The 18,298-nt window shown below is 60.3% G+C and overlaps 1 protein-coding gene across 1 annotated transcript in view; it reads left to right on the forward strand.

Moving 5' to 3' along the window:
* Positions 1-1,322: 1,322 nt before the first annotated feature.
* Spock1 (SPARC (osteonectin), cwcv and kazal like domains proteoglycan 1) overlaps positions 1,323-18,298 on the forward strand; it is a 334,854-nt gene continuing 317,878 nt past the window's right edge. The window contains exons 1-2 of the mRNA XM_090325481.1: positions 1,323-1,393; positions 10,290-10,490. Of these exons, the coding sequence (XP_090181607.1) occupies positions 10,290-10,490 (201 nt within the window). The 5' untranslated portion in view covers positions 1,323-1,393. The remainder of the gene's footprint in view (positions 1,394-10,289; positions 10,491-18,298) is intronic.

Here is an 18,298-nt window from a genome sequence, read left to right on the forward strand (position 1 = left end):
GCTTATGGCTTACCCTCCTGCAGATGCCCTTGAGATTCCAGTGGTTCTGCGAGGGCATATTTGTAACAGGTCATAGGCCAGGTCCCTGCACACCTAACCGTACAGGAAACCAGGATACACCACATGATGGCTACACGAGGCCACTGTACCCGGGGTGACCGCTGGCCTGTCTACTGGGATATGGGATTCAGCCTTGGCTGGGGGAGGTGTGTCTCTCCTTCATCGGGGCTCATGTGCTCTGTGGTAGGAGTTTGTGCCCTTGGCTGACATTTTGGGTACTCCCGGAGCTCCAGGCCCTGGGGAGGGGACACAAGGAAAGGACTTCAGGGAAGAGAGCTTGAGGGCCTCCCAGGGCCAGGTCACCGTGTCTCAGGGAGAGTCTCTGTCAGTAGGGAAAGGCTTGAGTTGGGGAGGACACTGGTCCAGGCCCAAGTGAGCTCATGGCTGGAGCCAGCCCATCTCCACTTGGCTCTGGCTCTGTCCCCCCACAGCCGGCCTGTGCTGTGAGTCAGGGCTGGGGCAGGAGGGAGAGGACAGAGTGAGCCTGAGAGGTGTGTGTGTGTGTGTGGGGGGGGTGTCTACCTTACCTGGGGTGACAACCAGGAGCCAAGCCAAGCCAGGGGAGCATGGTGAAGCCATGACCTTGAAGGAGACTGGAGTTCTGGAGAAAGAATCAGCTAAGGGTCAGGGGTGCCCAGGGAGGGGGCAGTCCCTCTGCACCTCTGTGCCATCCAACATGGCTATTTGGGAAAGTGGGGGACACTGCAGTCTGGCCACCCCCCCTCCCTACACACACACACCCTCACGTGTAGCCATGCATGCTGGGGCCACCTCTCCAGGACAGAGCAGACCCCGGGGGTCCCCTGAGGGTCATGGGGGGGGGACAGGCCCTTCAGGTTGGGCCTGTGGGGGGCCCGGAACCTTCACTCTCCTTCCTCCACACCCCCACCTGCCGACGCCTGGCGCCGTCTCCCGCGCTCCTCCCGCTCGTGGCGTGGCCACAGCCCCGCGTGGTGGCGCGCTTGGCTGGTTCACCGGTGAAGGCCCGCGTGGCTCCCGCAGTCAGGCGCGGGCTCGGGGCGCGCACGGACGCCAGAGGGCGCGCGAGGGCCCGGCGGAGCGCCCGCCCCCGGCCCCGCCCCCCGCCACGCCCACCTCCCCGGCCCCGCCCACTGACCAGGCCCCGCCCCTCGCCCCGCCCACCGCGCCCGCGCCCAGCCGAGCCCGAGCCCGAGCCCCGGCCAGAGCGCTGCGGGCTCGCGGAGCGGCGGGAGCGCGGCGGGAGCGCGGCGGGAGCGCGGCGCCCGCGGCCAGCAGCTCTTCCTTCCCGGCCGCCGCGCCACGGGGGCTCCGGCAGCAGCTCGCACGCGGGGACCCGGGCTCGGGCTCCAAGGTAGGCGCGCGCGGAGCCCCGCGCCCCAACTTGGCGCAGTTGGGGACCCCCAGCCCGGGCGCGCGGCGGGGGCTGAGGGACCCGGGGGCCCGGGCCCGGGCGGGGGGCTGAGGGACCCGGGGGCCCCCACCCTGCCCTCGGGGAGACCCCGGGGACCCCCGAGACTGGCCGCGACCCGGGCGGCCGCTCCGGGACCCCGGACCTCCCCGGGGCTCCTGCCGACCGCGGGCGGAGCGGAGCCGGGCCGGGGTCTCCGGTGCCCAGGCCGCGCGGGGGCGCCCGGGGTGGGGTCGGGGTCGGGTCCCCCTGTGGTGAGGTTGGGGTTCCTCTGTGGTGAGGTTGGGGTTCCTCTGTGGTGGGGTCGGGGTTGGGGTTCCTCTGTGGTGGGGTTGGGGTTCCTCTGTGGTGGGGTTGGGGTTGGGGTTCCTCTGTGGTGGGGTTGAGGTCGGGGTTCCTCTGTGGTGGGGTTGAGGTTGGGGTTCCTCTGTGGTGGGGTTGAGGTTGGGGTTCCTCTGTGGTGGGGTTGAGGTTGGGGTTCCTCTGTGGTGGGGTTGGGGTTGGGGTTCCTCTGTGGTGGGGTTGGGGTTGGGGTTCCTCTGTGGTGGGGTTGAGGTCGGGGTTCCTCTGTGGTGGGGTTGAGGTTGGGGTTCCTCTGTGGTGGGGTTGAGGTTGGGGTTCCTCTGTGGTGGGGTTGGGGTTCCTCTGTGGTGGGGTTGGGGTTCCTCTGTGGTGGGGTCGGGGTTCCTCTGTGGTGGGGTTGAGGTTGGGGTTCCTCTGTGGTGAGGTTGGGGTTCCTCTGTGGTGGGGTTGGGGTTCCTCTGTGGTGGGGTTGGGGTTGGGGTTCCTCTGTGGTGGGGTCGGGGTTCCTCTGTGGTGGGGTTGGGGTTCCTCTGTGGTGGGGTTGGGGTCGGGGTTCCTCTGTGGTGGGGTTGGGGTTCCTCTGTGGTGGTGTTGGGGTTGGGGTTCCTCTGTGGTGAGGTTGAGGTCGTGGTTCCTCTGTGGTGGGGTCGGGGTTCCTCTGTGGTGGTGTTGGGGTTGGGGTTCCTCTGTGGTGGGGTCGGGGTTCCTCTGTGGTGGGGTTGGGGTCGGGGTTCCTCTGTGGTGGGGTTGGGGTTCCTCTGTGGTGGGGTTGAGGTCGGGGTTCCTCTGTGGTGGGGTTGGGGTTCCTCTGTGGTGGGGTTGGGGTTGGGGTTCCTCTGTGGTGGGGTTGGGGTCGGGGTTCCTCTGTGGTGGGGTTGGGGTTCCTCTGTGGTGGGGTTGAGGTCGGGGTTCCTCTGTGGTGGGGTTGAGGTTGGGGTTCCTCTGTGGTGGGGTCGGGGTTCCTCTGTGGTGGGGTTGGGGTTGGGGTTCCTCTGTGGTGGGGTTGGGGTTCCTCTGTGGTGAGGTTGGGGTTCCTCTGTGGTGGGGTTGGGGTTCCTCTGTGGTGGGGTTGGGGTTCCTCTGTGGTGGGGTTGGGGTTCCTCTGTGGTGGGGTTGGGGTTGGGGTTCCTCTGTGGTGAGGTCGGGGTTCCTCTGTGATGGGGTTGGGGTCGTGGTTCCTCTGTGGTGGGGTTGGGGTTCCTCTGTGGTGGGGTTGGGGTTCCTCTGTGGTGGGGTTGGGGTTGGGGTTCCTCTGTGGTGAGGTCGGGGTTCCTCTGTGATGGGGTTGAGGTCGGGGTTCCTCTGTGGTGGGGTTGAGGTCGTGGTTCCTCTGTGGTGGGGTTGAGGTCGGGGTTCCTCTGTGGTGGGGTTGGGGTTCCTCTGTGGTGGGGTTGGGGTCGGGGTTCCTCTGTGATGGGGTTGGGGTCGTGGTTCCTCTGTGGTGGGGTTGGGGTCGGGGTTCCTCTGTGGTGGGGTTGGGGTTCCTCTGTGGTGGGGTTGAGGTCGGGGTTCCTCTGTGGTGGGGTTGAGGTTGGGGTTCCTCTGTGGTGGGGTTGGGGTTCCTCTGTGGTGGGGTTGGGGTTGGGGTTCCTCTGTGGTGGGGTTGGGGTCGGGGTTCCTCTGTGGTGGGGTTGGGGTTCCTCTGTGGTGGGGTTGAGGTCGGGGTTCCTCTGTGGTGGGGTTGAGGTTGGGGTTCCTCTGTGGTGGGGTTGGGGTTCCTCTGTGGTGGGGTTGGGGTTGGGGTTCCTCTGTGGTGGGGTCGGGGTTCCTCTGTGGTGGGGTTGGGGTCGGGGTTCCTCTGTGGTGGGGTTGGGGTTCCTCTGTGGTGGGGTTGAGGTCGGGGTTCCTCTGTGGTGGGGTTGGGGTTCCTCTGTGGTGGGGTTGGGGTTGGGGTTCCTCTGTGGTGGGGTTGGGGTCGGGGTTCCTCTGTGGTGGGGTTGGGGTTCCTCTGTGGTGGGGTTGAGGTCGGGGTTCCTCTGTGGTGGGGTTGAGGTCGTGGTTCCTCTGTGGTGGGGTTGAGGTCGGGGTTCCTCTGTGGTGGGGTTGGGGTTCCTCTGTGGTGGGGTTGGGGTCGGGGTTCCTCTGTGGTGGGGTTGGGGTTCCTCTGTGGTGGGGTTGGGGTTCCTCTGTGATGGGGTTGGGGTCGTGGTTCCTCTGTGGTGGGGTTGGGGTCGGGGTTCCTCTGTGGTGGGGTTGGGGTTCCTCTGTGGTGGGGTTGAGGTCGGGGTTCCTCTGTGGTGGGGTTGAGGTTGGGGTTCCTCTGTGGTGGGGTTGGGGTTCCTCTGTGGTGGGGTTGGGGTTGGGGTTCCTCTGTGGTGGGGTTGGGGTCGGGGTTCCTCTGTGGTGGGGTTGGGGTTCCTCTGTGGTGGGGTTGGGGTTGGGGTTCCTCTGTGGTGGGGTTGAGGTCGGGGTTCCTCTGTGGTGGGGTTGAGGTTGGGGTTCCTCTGTGGTGGGGTCGGGGTTCCTCTGTGGTGGGGTTGGGGTTGGGGTTCCTCTGTGGTGGGGTTGGGGTTCCTCTGTGGTGAGGTTGGGGTTCCTCTGTGGTGGGGTTGGGGTTCCTCTGTGGTGGGGTTGGGGTTCCTCTGTGGTGGGGTTGGGGTTGGGGTTCCTCTGTGGTGAGGTCGGGGTTCCTCTGTGATGGGGTTGGGGTCGTGGTTCCTCTGTGGTGGGGTTGGGGTTCCTCTGTGGTGGGGTTGGGGTTCCTCTGTGGTGGGGTTGGGGTTGGGGTTCCTCTGTGGTGGGGTTGGGGTTCCTCTGTGGTGGGGTTGGGGTTGGGGTTCCTCTGTGGTGGGGTTGAGGTCGGGGTTCCTCTGTGGTGGGGTTGAGGTTGGGGTTCCTCTGTGGTGGGGTTGGGGTTCCTCTGTGGTGGGGTTGGGGTTGGGGTTCCTCTGTGGTGGGGTTGGGGTTCCTCTGTGGTGAGGTTGGGGTTCCTCTGTGGTGGGGTTGGGGTTCCTCTGTGGTGGGGTTGGGGTTCCTCTGTGGTGGGGTCGGGGTTCCTCTGTGGTGGGGTTGGGGTTCCTCTGTGGTGGGGTTGGGGTTGGGGTTCCTCTGTGGTGGGGTTGGGGTTCCTCTGTGGTGGGGTTGGGGTTGGGGTTCCTCTGTGGTGAGGTTGAGGTCGTGGTTCCTCTGTGGTGGGGTCGGGGTTCCTCTGTGGTGGGGTCGGGGTTCCTCTGTGGTGGGGTTGGGGTTGGGGTTCCTCTGTGGTGGGGTTGAGGTTGGGGTTCCTCTGTGGTGGGGTTGGGGTCGGGGTTCCTCTGTGGTGGGGTTGAGGTTGGGGTTCCTCTGTGGTGGGGTTGGGGTTCCTCTGTGGTGAGGTTGGGGTTCCTCTGTGGTGGGGTTGGGGTTGGGGTTCCTCTGTGGTGAGGTTGGGGTTCCTCTGTGGTGGGGTTGGGGTTCCTCTGTGGTGGGGTTGGGGTTGGGGTTCCTCTGTGGTGAGGTTGGGGTTCCTCTGTGGTGGGGTTGGGGTTCCTCTGTGGTGGGGTTGAGGTCGGGGTTCCTCTGTGGTGGGGTTGAGGTTGGGGTTCCTCTGTGGTGGGGTTGGGGTTCCTCTGTGGTGGGGTTGAGGTCGGGGTTCCTCTGTGGTGGGGTTGAGGTTGGGGTTCCTCTGTGGTGGGGTCGGGGTTCCTCTGTGGTGGGGTTGGGGTTGGGGTTCCTCTGTGGTGGGGTTGGGGTTCCTCTGTGGTGAGGTTGGGGTTCCTCTGTGGTGGGGTTGGGGTTCCTCTGTGGTGGGGTTGGGGTTCCTCTGTGGTGGGGTTGGGGTTCCTCTGTGGTGGGGTTGGGGTTGGGGTTCCTCTGTGGTGAGGTCGGGGTTCCTCTGTGATGGGGTTGGGGTCGTGGTTCCTCTGTGGTGGGGTTGGGGTTCCTCTGTGGTGGGGTTGGGGTTCCTCTGTGGTGGGGTTGGGGTTGGGGTTCCTCTGTGGTGAGGTCGGGGTTCCTCTGTGATGGGGTTGAGGTCGGGGTTCCTCTGTGGTGGGGTTGAGGTCGTGGTTCCTCTGTGGTGGGGTTGAGGTCGGGGTTCCTCTGTGGTGGGGTTGGGGTTCCTCTGTGGTGGGGTTGGGGTCGGGGTTCCTCTGTGATGGGGTTGGGGTCGTGGTTCCTCTGTGGTGGGGTTGGGGTCGGGGTTCCTCTGTGGTGGGGTTGGGGTTCCTCTGTGGTGGGGTTGAGGTCGGGGTTCCTCTGTGGTGGGGTTGAGGTTGGGGTTCCTCTGTGGTGGGGTTGGGGTTCCTCTGTGGTGGGGTTGGGGTTGGGGTTCCTCTGTGGTGGGGTTGGGGTCGGGGTTCCTCTGTGGTGGGGTTGGGGTTCCTCTGTGGTGGGGTTGAGGTCGGGGTTCCTCTGTGGTGGGGTTGAGGTTGGGGTTCCTCTGTGGTGGGGTTGGGGTTCCTCTGTGGTGGGGTTGGGGTTGGGGTTCCTCTGTGGTGGGGTCGGGGTTCCTCTGTGGTGGGGTTGGGGTCGGGGTTCCTCTGTGGTGGGGTTGGGGTTCCTCTGTGGTGGGGTTGAGGTCGGGGTTCCTCTGTGGTGGGGTTGGGGTTCCTCTGTGGTGGGGTTGGGGTTGGGGTTCCTCTGTGGTGGGGTTGGGGTCGGGGTTCCTCTGTGGTGGGGTTGGGGTTCCTCTGTGGTGGGGTTGAGGTCGGGGTTCCTCTGTGGTGGGGTTGAGGTCGTGGTTCCTCTGTGGTGGGGTTGAGGTCGGGGTTCCTCTGTGGTGGGGTTGGGGTTCCTCTGTGGTGGGGTTGGGGTCGGGGTTCCTCTGTGGTGGGGTTGGGGTTCCTCTGTGGTGGGGTTGGGGTTCCTCTGTGATGGGGTTGGGGTCGTGGTTCCTCTGTGGTGGGGTTGGGGTCGGGGTTCCTCTGTGGTGGGGTTGGGGTTCCTCTGTGGTGGGGTTGAGGTCGGGGTTCCTCTGTGGTGGGGTTGAGGTTGGGGTTCCTCTGTGGTGGGGTTGGGGTTCCTCTGTGGTGGGGTTGGGGTTGGGGTTCCTCTGTGGTGGGGTTGGGGTCGGGGTTCCTCTGTGGTGGGGTTGGGGTTCCTCTGTGGTGGGGTTGGGGTTGGGGTTCCTCTGTGGTGGGGTTGAGGTCGGGGTTCCTCTGTGGTGGGGTTGAGGTTGGGGTTCCTCTGTGGTGGGGTCGGGGTTCCTCTGTGGTGGGGTTGGGGTTGGGGTTCCTCTGTGGTGGGGTTGGGGTTCCTCTGTGGTGAGGTTGGGGTTCCTCTGTGGTGGGGTTGGGGTTCCTCTGTGGTGGGGTTGGGGTTCCTCTGTGGTGGGGTTGGGGTTGGGGTTCCTCTGTGGTGAGGTCGGGGTTCCTCTGTGATGGGGTTGGGGTCGTGGTTCCTCTGTGGTGGGGTTGGGGTTCCTCTGTGGTGGGGTTGGGGTTCCTCTGTGGTGGGGTTGGGGTTGGGGTTCCTCTGTGGTGGGGTTGGGGTTCCTCTGTGGTGGGGTTGGGGTTGGGGTTCCTCTGTGGTGGGGTTGAGGTCGGGGTTCCTCTGTGGTGGGGTTGAGGTTGGGGTTCCTCTGTGGTGGGGTTGGGGTTCCTCTGTGGTGGGGTTGGGGTTGGGGTTCCTCTGTGGTGGGGTTGGGGTTCCTCTGTGGTGAGGTTGGGGTTCCTCTGTGGTGGGGTTGGGGTTCCTCTGTGGTGGGGTTGGGGTTCCTCTGTGGTGGGGTCGGGGTTCCTCTGTGGTGGGGTTGGGGTTCCTCTGTGGTGGGGTTGGGGTTGGGGTTCCTCTGTGGTGGGGTTGGGGTTCCTCTGTGGTGGGGTTGGGGTTGGGGTTCCTCTGTGGTGAGGTTGAGGTCGTGGTTCCTCTGTGGTGGGGTCGGGGTTCCTCTGTGGTGGGGTCGGGGTTCCTCTGTGGTGGGGTTGGGGTTGGGGTTCCTCTGTGGTGGGGTTGAGGTTGGGGTTCCTCTGTGGTGGGGTTGGGGTCGGGGTTCCTCTGTGGTGGGGTTGAGGTTGGGGTTCCTCTGTGGTGGGGTTGGGGTTCCTCTGTGGTGAGGTTGGGGTTCCTCTGTGGTGGGGTTGGGGTTGGGGTTCCTCTGTGGTGAGGTTGGGGTTCCTCTGTGGTGGGGTTGGGGTTCCTCTGTGGTGGGGTTGGGGTTGGGGTTCCTCTGTGGTGAGGTTGGGGTTCCTCTGTGGTGGGGTTGGGGTTCCTCTGTGGTGGGGTTGAGGTCGGGGTTCCTCTGTGGTGGGGTTGAGGTTGGGGTTCCTCTGTGGTGGGGTTGGGGTTCCTCTGTGGTGGGGTTGGGGTCGGGTTCCTCTGTGGTGGGGTTGGGGTTCCTCTGTGGTGGGGTCGGGGTTCCTCTGTGGTGGGGTTGGGGTTGGGGTTCCTCTGTGGTGGGGTTGGGGTTGGGGTTCCTCTGTGGTGAGGTTGGGGTTCCTCTGTGGTGGGGTTGGGGTTGGGGTTCCTCTGTGGTGGGGTTGGGGTTGGGGTTCCTCTGTGGTGGGGTCGGGGTTCCTCTGTGGTGGGGTTGGGGTTGGGGTTCCTCTGTGGTGGGGTTGGGGTTCCTCTGTGGTGAGGTTGGGGTTCCTCTGTGGTGGGGTTGGGGTTGGGGTTCCTCTGTGGTGGGGTTGGGGTTCCTCTGTGGTGGGGTTGGGGTCGGGGTTCCTCTGTGGTGGGGTTGGGGTTCCTCTGTGGTGGGGTTGGGGTCGGGGTTCCTCTGTGGTGGGGTTGGGGTCGGGGTTCCTCTGTGGTGGGGTTGGGGTTCCTCTGTGGTGGGGTTGGGGTTGGGGTTCCTCTGTGGTGGGGTTGGGGTCGGGGTTCCTCTGTGATGGGGTTGGGGTCGGGGTTCCTCTGTGGTGGGGTTGGGGTTGGGGTTCCTCTGTGGTGGGGTTGGGGTCGTGGTTCCTCTGTGATGGGGTTGGGGTTGGGGTTCCTCTGTGGTGGGGTCGGGGTTCCTCTGTGGTGGGGTTGGGGTCGGGGTTCCTCTGTGGTGGGGTCGGGGTTCCTCTGTGGTGGGGTCGGGGTTCCTCTGTGGTGGGGTTGGGGTTGGGGTTCCTCTGTGGTGAGGTTGGGGTTCCTCTGTGGTGGGGTTGGGGTTGGGGTTCCTCTGTGGTGGGGTTGGGGTCGTGGTTCCTCTGTGGTGGGGTTGGGGTTGGGGTTCCTCTGTGGTGGGGTTGGGGTCGTGGTTCCTCTGTGGTGGGGTTGGGGTTCCTCTGTGGTGGGGTTGGGGTTCCTCTGTGGTGAGGTCGGGGTTCCTCTGTGGTGGGGTTGGGGTCGTGGTTCCTCTGTGGTGGGGTTGGGGTTCCTCTGTGGTGGGGTTGGGGTTGGGGTTCCTCTGTGGTGGGGTTGGGGTCGGGGTTCCTCTGTGGTGGGGTTGGGGTCGGGGTTCCTCTGTGGTGGGGTTGGGGTTCCTCTGTGGTGGGGTTGGGGTTGGGGTTCCTCTGTGGTGGGGTTGGGGTCGGGGTTCCTCTGTGATGGGGTTGGGGTCGGGGTTCCTCTGTGATGGGGTTGGGGTCGGGGTTCCTCTGTGGTGGGGTTGGGGTTGGGGTTCCTCTGTGGTGGGGTTGGGGTCGTGGTTCCTCTGTGATGGGGTTGGGGTTGGGGTTCCTCTGTGGTGGGGTCGGGGTTCCTCTGTGGTGGGGTTGGGGTCGGGGTTCCTCTGTGGTGGGGTCGGGGTTCCTCTGTGGTGGGGTCGGGGTTCCTCTGTGGTGGGGTTGGGGTTGGGGTTCCTCTGTGGTGAGGTTGGGGTTCCTCTGTGGTGGGGTTGGGGTTGGGGTTCCTCTGTGGTGGGGTTGGGGTCGTGGTTCCTCTGTGGTGGGGTTGGGGTTGGGGTTCCTCTGTGGTGGGGTTGGGGTCGTGGTTCCTCTGTGGTGGGGTTGGGGTTCCTCTGTGGTGGGGTTGGGGTTCCTCTGTGGTGAGGTCGGGGTTCCTCTGTGGTGGGGTTGGGGTCGTGGTTCCTCTGTGGTGGGGTTGGGGTTCCTCTGTGGTGGGGTTGGGGTTGGGGTTCCTCTGTGGTGGGGTTGGGGTCGGGGTTCCTCTGTGGTGGGGTTGGGGTCGGGGTTCCTCTGTGGTGGGGTTGGGGTTCCTCTGTGGTGGGGTTGGGGTTGGGGTTCCTCTGTGGTGGGGTTGGGGTCGGGGTTCCTCTGTGATGGGGTTGGGGTCGGGGTTCCTCTGTGATGGGGTTGGGGTCGGGGTTCCTCTGTGGTGGGGTTGGGGTTGGGGTTCCTCTGTGGTGGGGTTGGGGTCGTGGTTCCTCTGTGATGGGGTTGGGGTTGGGGTTCCTCTGTGGTGGGGTCGGGGTTCCTCTGTGGTGGGGTTGGGGTCGTGGTTCCTCTGTGGTGGGGTTGGGGTTGGGGTTCCTCTGTGGTGGGGTCGTGGTTCCTCTGTGGTGGGGTTGGGGTCGGGGTTCCTCTGTGGTGGGGTTGGGGTTCCTCTGTGGTGGGGTTGGGGTTGGGGTTCCTCTGTGGTGGGGTTGAGGTTGGGGTTCCTCTGTGGTGGGGTTGAGGTTGGGGTTCCTCTGTGGTGGGGTTGGGGTCGGGGTTCCTCTGTGATGGGGTTGGGGTCGGGTCCTCCCTCCTCTCCCCCCCCTTGCTGACCCCCTGGTCGCCCCCCGCAGATGCCGGCCCTGGCGGTGGCCCTGGCGGTGCTGCCCGCGGCGTGGTGCGTCCTGCAGGTGCAGAGCCGGCATCTGGCCGCGCTGGCCCCGGGCTCCGCCGGCCTGCGCCGCGGCCAAGTCCTGGACGAGGACGACCCGTGGCTCCGCACCGGCTCCCAGGACGACCGGCGCCGGGACGAGGCCTGGAACCGCTTCCGAGACGTGAGTGGGGGGCCAGCCCGGCCGAGCGGGGGCCCGGGCCCGGGGGGACAGGGAGGGGACCGGGAGGGGGCCGGGGAGGGGGGACGGGAGCGCTGCGCAGCCGCGACCCCACCGGGAACTTGAAAACAAACTTGCTGGGCGCCGAGGAGGAGGGCGACCCGGACCCGGGACCCGGGCTGCAGGCCGGCTGGGATCATCTCCCGGGGGCCCGGCTGGGATCATCTCCCGGGGGCCCGGCTGGGATCATCTCCCGGGGGCCCGGCTGGGATCATCTCCCGGGGCCCGGCTGGGATCGTCTCCCGGGGCCCGGCTGGGATCGTCTCCCGGGGCCCGGCTGGGATCGTCTCCCGGGGGCTCGGCTGGGATCGTCTCCCGGGCCCGGCTGGGATCATCTCCCGGGGCCCGGCTGGGATCATCTCCCGGGGGCTCGGCTGGGATCGTCTCCCGGGCCCGGCTGGGATCATCTCCCGGGCCCGGCTGGGATCATCTCCCGGGGGCTCGGCTGGGATCGTCTCCCGGGCCCGGCTGGGATCATCTCCGGCTGGGATCATCTCCCGGGGGCCCGGCTGGGATCATCTCCCGGGGGGCCTGGCTGGGATCATCTCCCGGGGCCCGGCTGGGATCATCTCCCGGGGGCTCGGCTGGGATCGTCTCCCGGGCCCGGCTGGGATCATCTCCCGGGGCCCGGCTGGGATCATCTCCCGGGGGCTCGGCTGGGATCGTCTCCCGGGGCCCGGCTGGGATCGTCTCCCGGGGGCCCGGCTGGGATCGTCTCCCGGGGCCCGGCTGGGATCATCTCCCGGGGCCCGGCTGGGATCATCTCCCGGGCCCGGCTGGGATCATCTCCCGGGCCCGGCTGGGATCATCTCCCGGGGGCTCGGCTGGGATCGTCTCCCGGGCCCGGCTGGGATCATCTCCCGGGGCCGGCTGGGGATCATCTCCCGGGGGGCCCGGCTGGGATCATCTCCCGGGGGGCCCGGCTGGGATCATCTCCCGGGGCCTGGCTGGGGATCATCTCCCGGGGGGCCCGGCTGGGATCATCTCCCGGGGGGCCCGGCTGGGATCATCTCCCGGGGCCTGGCTGGGGATCATCTCCCGGGGGGCCCGGCTGGGATCGTCTCCCGGGGCCCGGCTGGGATCATCTCCCGGGCCCGGCTGGGATCATCTCCCGGGGGGCCCGGCTGGGGATCATCTCCCGGGGCCTGGCTGGGATCATCTCCCAGGGGCCCGGGCCCAGCGGCGGCCCCTTCCCACCCTCCCCACCCCGGGAAGCCCTTCCCGGGCACCGTGACATTGTAAGACACCTACTGATAAATTCCTGTCACAAATCCTGCTCTAACAATTAAAAAAAGAAAGTGTCCGCAGCCCAACGAGACAGAAAATCAGCTTGTCAGGTGCTCGTGTGGTTTTGTTTTGGGAGGAGGTTCAAGGGGTAAGTGAGTAATTAACATTTATCCTAACGTGCGTATATACGTAACAAGTGTGCGTATGGTCACATCGATAGGTAGACATTTCTCTATCTCTTTATATAAACGTTCCCTTGATCTGTAACACAGCGTCCCTCGTTCTTCTCATAGGGCGCAGTTTACAGGTGGAGGTGAGAGGGAAGGGGGTGTGTGTGTACACGTACGTATAGCTTTGTGGGTGCATGCTGGTCCCAGGGCTTGAACTCAAGGCTTAGCTCTCTCCCTCTGCCTTTTTTTTTTTTTTTTCCTCCAGGCCATGTCTCTACCACTAGAGGCCATATCTCTAATGTCTTTGGTGGTTCATTGGAAATAACCGTTTTTCCCCCACCCTGGCCGGCTTTGAACCTGGATCCTCAGGTCTCAGATCCTCTTGAGTAGCTAGGAGGACAGGTGTGACCCCTCAGCTCCCAGCTGAGCTTCCTTTCCCCGGTTCTGAGAAACCATTGCCGATACCTGAACCTGGAACCTTGTGTTCAGAGAATCACCTGGGGTGCAAAGGGAGTTTTTGTTTTGTTTTCCTTTTCTTTAAACCATTCCATCTGGATAGAGTTGAGGGGCGGGTACACCGGGCTCTGCTGTAGCTGGGCCAGGCTGTCAAGACAGGGGCTGCTATCTTTGCAGGTCTTGCTTAGAGGGGAGAAGTGGGAGTCTTAGCTTCTGCTGGGCAGTGGGGTTGTGGGATGCTGTACTTTCAGTGTGATGTGTGTGCCCTGTATCGCGTGACCCCAATATCACATTTAGCTTCCCATTTAAAGAAAAATGGGGCTTTCCGTTATTTCTTTTGAATAGAGGGTACTGGCATGCTTTAGCATTGGAATTAATCCTCCTCCTCCTCTGCCCTCTGCCCTCTGCCCTCTGCCCTCTCTCCTCTCCTCTCTCCTCTCTCCTCTCTCCCCTTTCCCCTCTCTCCTCCCTCTCTCCTCTCTCCTCTCTCCTCTCCTCTCTCCTCTCTCCCCTTTCCCCTCTCTCCTCCCTCCTCCTCTCTCCTCTCTCCTTCCCCTCCCCACTCCTTCTCCTTCCCTCTCCCCCCTCCTTTAACAAACTTAAGTGATAGTGGGGATTTTCTTGGGTTACTTGTTACCTGACAGCACATAGTTCCTCTGAGGACTGTGATTTCATGCTTCTGGAGTCTGTATTTTAGAGACAGACCAGGGGATTCTTACCTTTTTAGGAAATACTGCTTTAGATAGCATTAAGATGGGAGGGGAGGGACAGAGAGAGGGGAGGGGGGAGGGAGAGAGGGGGAGGGTTCAGCTATCCCCCCCACAGCTGTTTTAGGTGTCAAACTAATACTTTGTGATGGTACAAATGATAATTCCATCCAGCATGCCATTAACACTGACAAGTGCTCCCCCAAAACTTCACACATCATTCATCACATGCCATTTTCTATGCTTCATTGGTGAATTGTCCTGAGGTGGCTCAGACATCATTTAATGCCATTAACCTCTTTCTAGTGTTCTCTGGAAGAGGGCAGAGCCACGTGTCTTCATCTGAGTCATTGACTCACAGCAAGGAGAGCCGGGAGCCCTGGGGCCGGGGTGGGAAAGGATGATTTTCTAGGGATTGGGTCACTATGGACCAGAGACAAGGCCCTGGCTTATATCACAGGTGCTCAGCCAGCCTCAGCGTTTGCAGAGTGGAGGCCAGGCTTGGCTCAAAGCGGATGAAGCCTCAGATTCTTTGTTATTGTTTTTGTTGTTGTTTTGTTTTCCAAACCCTCTGATAACTTTCAAAGGCTGTGTTCTGAGATTACTGTAAAGATGCTTTTTGAGGGGGGGTCAGTTTTGGAAACATGCTGTGGAAAAGGATTTCTTATGTTCTTGTTACTTAGTTGGATCTGGGCGGGAGAGATTTAGACGCTGATTTTTGTTTATTTGTTTCAAATCTTGGGAAAACGAAAAGCCCAGGGTTCTTCTAGAGGAACAGGGCTCCTGTCCACTGATGTTTGTTCCTGGGGCTGGGTCTGAGATGCAGATGATGCTGAGACGTTGGACATGCTTTGTTCTTGCTGGTGACCAGTCTGGCAGCCTCGATTTACTGCTTTGAAATGTGTGTCACTGCTGTAGTGACACACATTGCAAGCATTCACTGTCTCCTTTCCCGAGGTAACACCTCCAAATCGACCTCGTGGCCTCTTTCCTGGAGTTACAGATGTAGGAGAAAAATATTGATAGGTGGACAATTGTTCCTGAAGGCATTTGGGCTCTGTGAGTCTGCTCCTTGTTTTTTCTTTTATAAAGACTGATAGGTCAGAAATACAAGAGGGAGGAAGGGTAGAAGGAGAACGTTTGCATTCAGGAGTGCAATTGATTTCACATTTCTGATGGGCACAGCTAATCACCTTTCTGGTTTGAGGTTTCGAGATCAAGATGGCCCAGCCTCAGTGCTCTGGCCTTTCAATACTGTAACATGAGTTATACGAAGACCCAGGTTAGGTCTTGTATTCATTCAGTCCAGCCAACAGAACTGTCTCCAATAGTCTAAGCATTGGAAACTGTAGGTGAACAAGATTCATAGACGGACTCTTTTATCATAACCACTTGTGTGCTGTTAGCTTATGTTACACATTTCTTATCTCTTTTTTTTTTAAATCACATTTTTCCTCCCAAGGACCATGGTTCAAAGCCAGCCCAGGAAAGCAAATCCAATAGACATCGAAACCCAGAGGTAGAGGTTTGGTTTGAGTAGTAGAGCTCCATCCTTGAGTTAAAAAGCTCAAGGACAGTGGCCATGCCTTGAATTTGAGTCCCACCAAGGTCATAAGATTGCAGAAATAACCAATATGTACGGACCACTTAGTGTGTCAGGCATTAAGCTAAAAAAAAACCCTCATTTAATATGTATAACAATCCTAGGAAAGAAATGTATTCATAGCACTTCCTCTTTTCCCACCCTACCCCCAGATTTACTGGGGTGGCTTGTGTCTTTTGGGTGGAGCCAGTCCAGGGCTGAAGAGTCTGGGCACACACACACACAACGACTGTTCCCACTTCCTTTCCAGGTGTCCAGGCAAGACCCTTAGCCAGGACACAACAGCCTGAGAAACAAGTGGACAACTGGTGTTGTTTTCCTAGCAGGCCTTATCTTCTAATCATGAACTTCTGGCTTGACTAAAAGTCTCCATTTCCGGCTTTTTGCTGGCCAAGTGGAGATTAAAAAAAAAAAAAAAAAGTCTCGACAGATTTTTCTACCCAGACTGGCTTTGAACCTAAATCCTTAATTCTCAGCCTCCTGAACTGCTAGGATCACAGACGTGAGCCACCAGCTCCTGTTTGAGGAGGGTAAGATTGTTGCTTACAGTAAATATGGCATTTTCTTTTTTTTTTTTTGCACACATGAAAGTCGCCCTGACATTTAATTCTGTGATAATTACATTTAGGAAGCTGGCAAACATCAGAAGTGTTGCTTTGGCTGACATTTCTCTTACTCCCTGGTCACCTGGGGTTTGTAATCCTGGTGAAAGATTTCCAGGATCTGCCCTTGCTCTGGACTTCTTCCTTCTGGCACATTCTCTGTGGTCTTGTTGGCAAAACTGGGGGATGGCAGGAAACATCTGTTTATTGGATCCAAATATCTCAGCCATGATGAGTTTCCAGGGCATGTGGGCTTAGCATCAGGGCAGGCCCTGGCTGGGTTTTGGGGGGCTGCTGATGAGGGGAGGCAGGGCTTTGTGGCCAGTCACTAATCTAGGAACTCAGCTTGGGGTGGCAAGTAGCAGAAACTCACTTTTGATCCAACAGATCCAGGGATACACTCATGCGTCTCTGATTCTGACTGAAGTCCCCTGGACCACTGGTAGAAATCATTAATTCACACAGACGGGGACCAGGGAGCATTCTTGTCTTCTTCATCCTTTCCTTCAGACTGAGGCAAAGCCAGGTCTGGCTTGGAGGAATTGGCAGAGCTCCCGGCTCTGGTTGACCTTCCCGTCTCTCGTGGGTCTCTCCAGCCCTGTAGGCCTTATCTGGGTCCCCTCTCATGCCCAGGCTGGCTTTGAACCGTGATCCTCAGATCTCAGCCTCCTGAGTAGCTAGGACGACAGGCGTGAGCCACTGTGCCTGGCATAATGAAGCTACTTTCAAAGCCAAGAAATAGCCCTTCCAACTCAGATAACTGGGCCTATGAGGTTCTCTTAAGCCTGGACTAATTCCTTAGCTCCACTGTTTTATCTTGCTTGAGGATACAAAGTAATTTTTAAGTCATTGAATATTTTATCATACTGTGTTATTTCAGACTTATTTCATCAATGCAACGTGTTTTCCAACCAAACACACCCAGTAGCTGGTGGTTCACGCCTTTAATCCTAGCTACCAAGGAGTCTGAGCTGTGAGGATTGTGGTTTGAAGCCAGTCTGGGCAGGAATGTCTGTGAGACTTTTATCTCTGATTAGCCAGCAAAAAGTCAGAAGTGGAAATGTGGCTCCAGTGGTAGAACGACAGTCAGTCTTGAGGTAAAATTCTAAGGGACAGTGCCTGGGCCCTGAGACCATGCCACAGTACCAGCGCAAGTCCATGCATGCTCACACATGTATACACATGAGTGCACACACAGATGAGATAATTACAAGCAAACGATTTTCTAAGCTTACAAGTAATTTTTCCAAAAGCATTTTCATCCATTTTTGGTTAGTTGTGGGGTTTGAACTCAGAGCCTGAGCACTGTCCCTGAGCTTTCTCAAGGCTAGCTCTCTACTACTTGAGCCACAGCACCACTGGCCTTTTCTGTGTGTGTGTGTGGTACCAAGGAATTGAACCCAATGCTGCAGGCATGCTAGGCGCGCACTCTACCACTAGGCCACACTCGGGCCCTTTGTTAGCTCAAGGTGATCACCAGTCTTAGCTCTGACTTCTGTTCTGTGCCAGCACGGCGCCAAGTCACTTCCGGAATCCAGGCTTGGCAGATTGGCCTGTGTTCCGGCACTTTGGCCCAGTGTTGCCCCATGGGATTCCATGGCTTTGTGGGGGGGCGGGCGGGATGGAAGGGCAATTCCTCAGTGGGGAATGGGTGCCTGGTAGGCTGATGTGAATGCCTGCGTGCTGTGCCAATCAACAGCCCCTGTGAGCCTGGGCGGCAAGTGGGGCAGGGCCCGTGGGAGCTCTCAGTGCCTGCGGTCTCATAACCCCTCAACAAGCAGGGGCTGTTTCTTGTATTGGTATTAACTCCACTGGCAGTGTTCTGCTTAGTGTTTTGATTTTAGACTTGTGCATCTGTGTCCTTTACCTCCTTGAATAGTAGAGCTTGAGGATCCCCCCCCCCCTCTCTCTCTCTCTCTCTCTCTCTCTCTCGCTCTCTCGCTCTCTCGCTCTCTGTGGGTATGCATGCACATGTGTGTGTGTGTGTGCCAGGCCTAGGGCTTGAAGTCGGGAACTGGATGCTGTCCCTGAGCTCCTTTTTTTGCTCAAGGCTCACAGTCTACCACTTGAGCCACAGCTCCACTTCTGGCTTTTTGTTTTGTTTTGTTTTTTTTTTTGGTGGTTCATTGGAGATAAGAGGCTCATGGGCTTCCTACCCAGGCTGGCTTTGAGCCACAATCCTCAGATCTCGGCCTCCTGAGGAGCTGGGATGACAGACATGAGGCCCCCCCCCATACTTGGCAGGAGCCTGAGTTCTAGCCTACACAGACAGGGGTCAGGAAGGGTTTGTGGGCTTGGATGGCAACCCCAGGGCACCACTTGGTGAGCTGGGAGGTGATTCAGGGAGGGGCCCAAATGGGCACGAGTCAGGGCATGCTTTGACAGGTGGAAGTGCTAAGCGTCATGCTAAACGTGGGGTTTGCTTTGTGGCCTAACCTCTGAGTGTCACCCAGCAAATCGCACAGCCTAGCAGTGTTTCTTGTTAGTATCCGGCGGTCCCCCCGCCCCGAACCCAGACTGCTTTAGAATCATCTAGAAAACACCCGACGGGATCTGCACTGTTCCTTCTGCCCAAAGTCCTGGCTCTCTTCTGTTCCGGCTTATTAAGGACAATCACAGCGTGAACAGCCACCCAGAAGGGGGACTCGTCTAGGCGTGTGGTGGGAAAGCTCTCACCATCTGGGCTTTGAAAGCCCCCTTGACACAGCATAGTGTCATGCCCTGACCCTTCCTGCCCTCAGTGCCCACGGTGAGTCTGTCTGCCCTTCCGTCTGTGACCAGGTGTCCAGTTCTCACTGCTGTTATAAACATTGCTGTTTTAAATATGGCAGCCGCCATCAGGAAACCAATGCAGGCAGCAGAGAAGCCTCTTCTTTCTATCCCTGACAGGTCCTTCCTGCCTCCGAGGCCAGGACAGATTGTAGATGATCCACTAGGGCTGGAGAGATGAGGTGGGCCGGACCTTCCTCTTCACAGTCTCGGGGAG

The sequence above is a fragment of the Megascapheus bottae genome, chromosome 38, assembly GCF_031878675.1.
Source record: "Megascapheus bottae isolate mThoBot1 chromosome 38, mThoBot2.hap1, whole genome shotgun sequence".
NCBI classification, from domain to species: domain Eukaryota; kingdom Metazoa; phylum Chordata; class Mammalia; order Rodentia; family Geomyidae; genus Megascapheus; species Megascapheus bottae.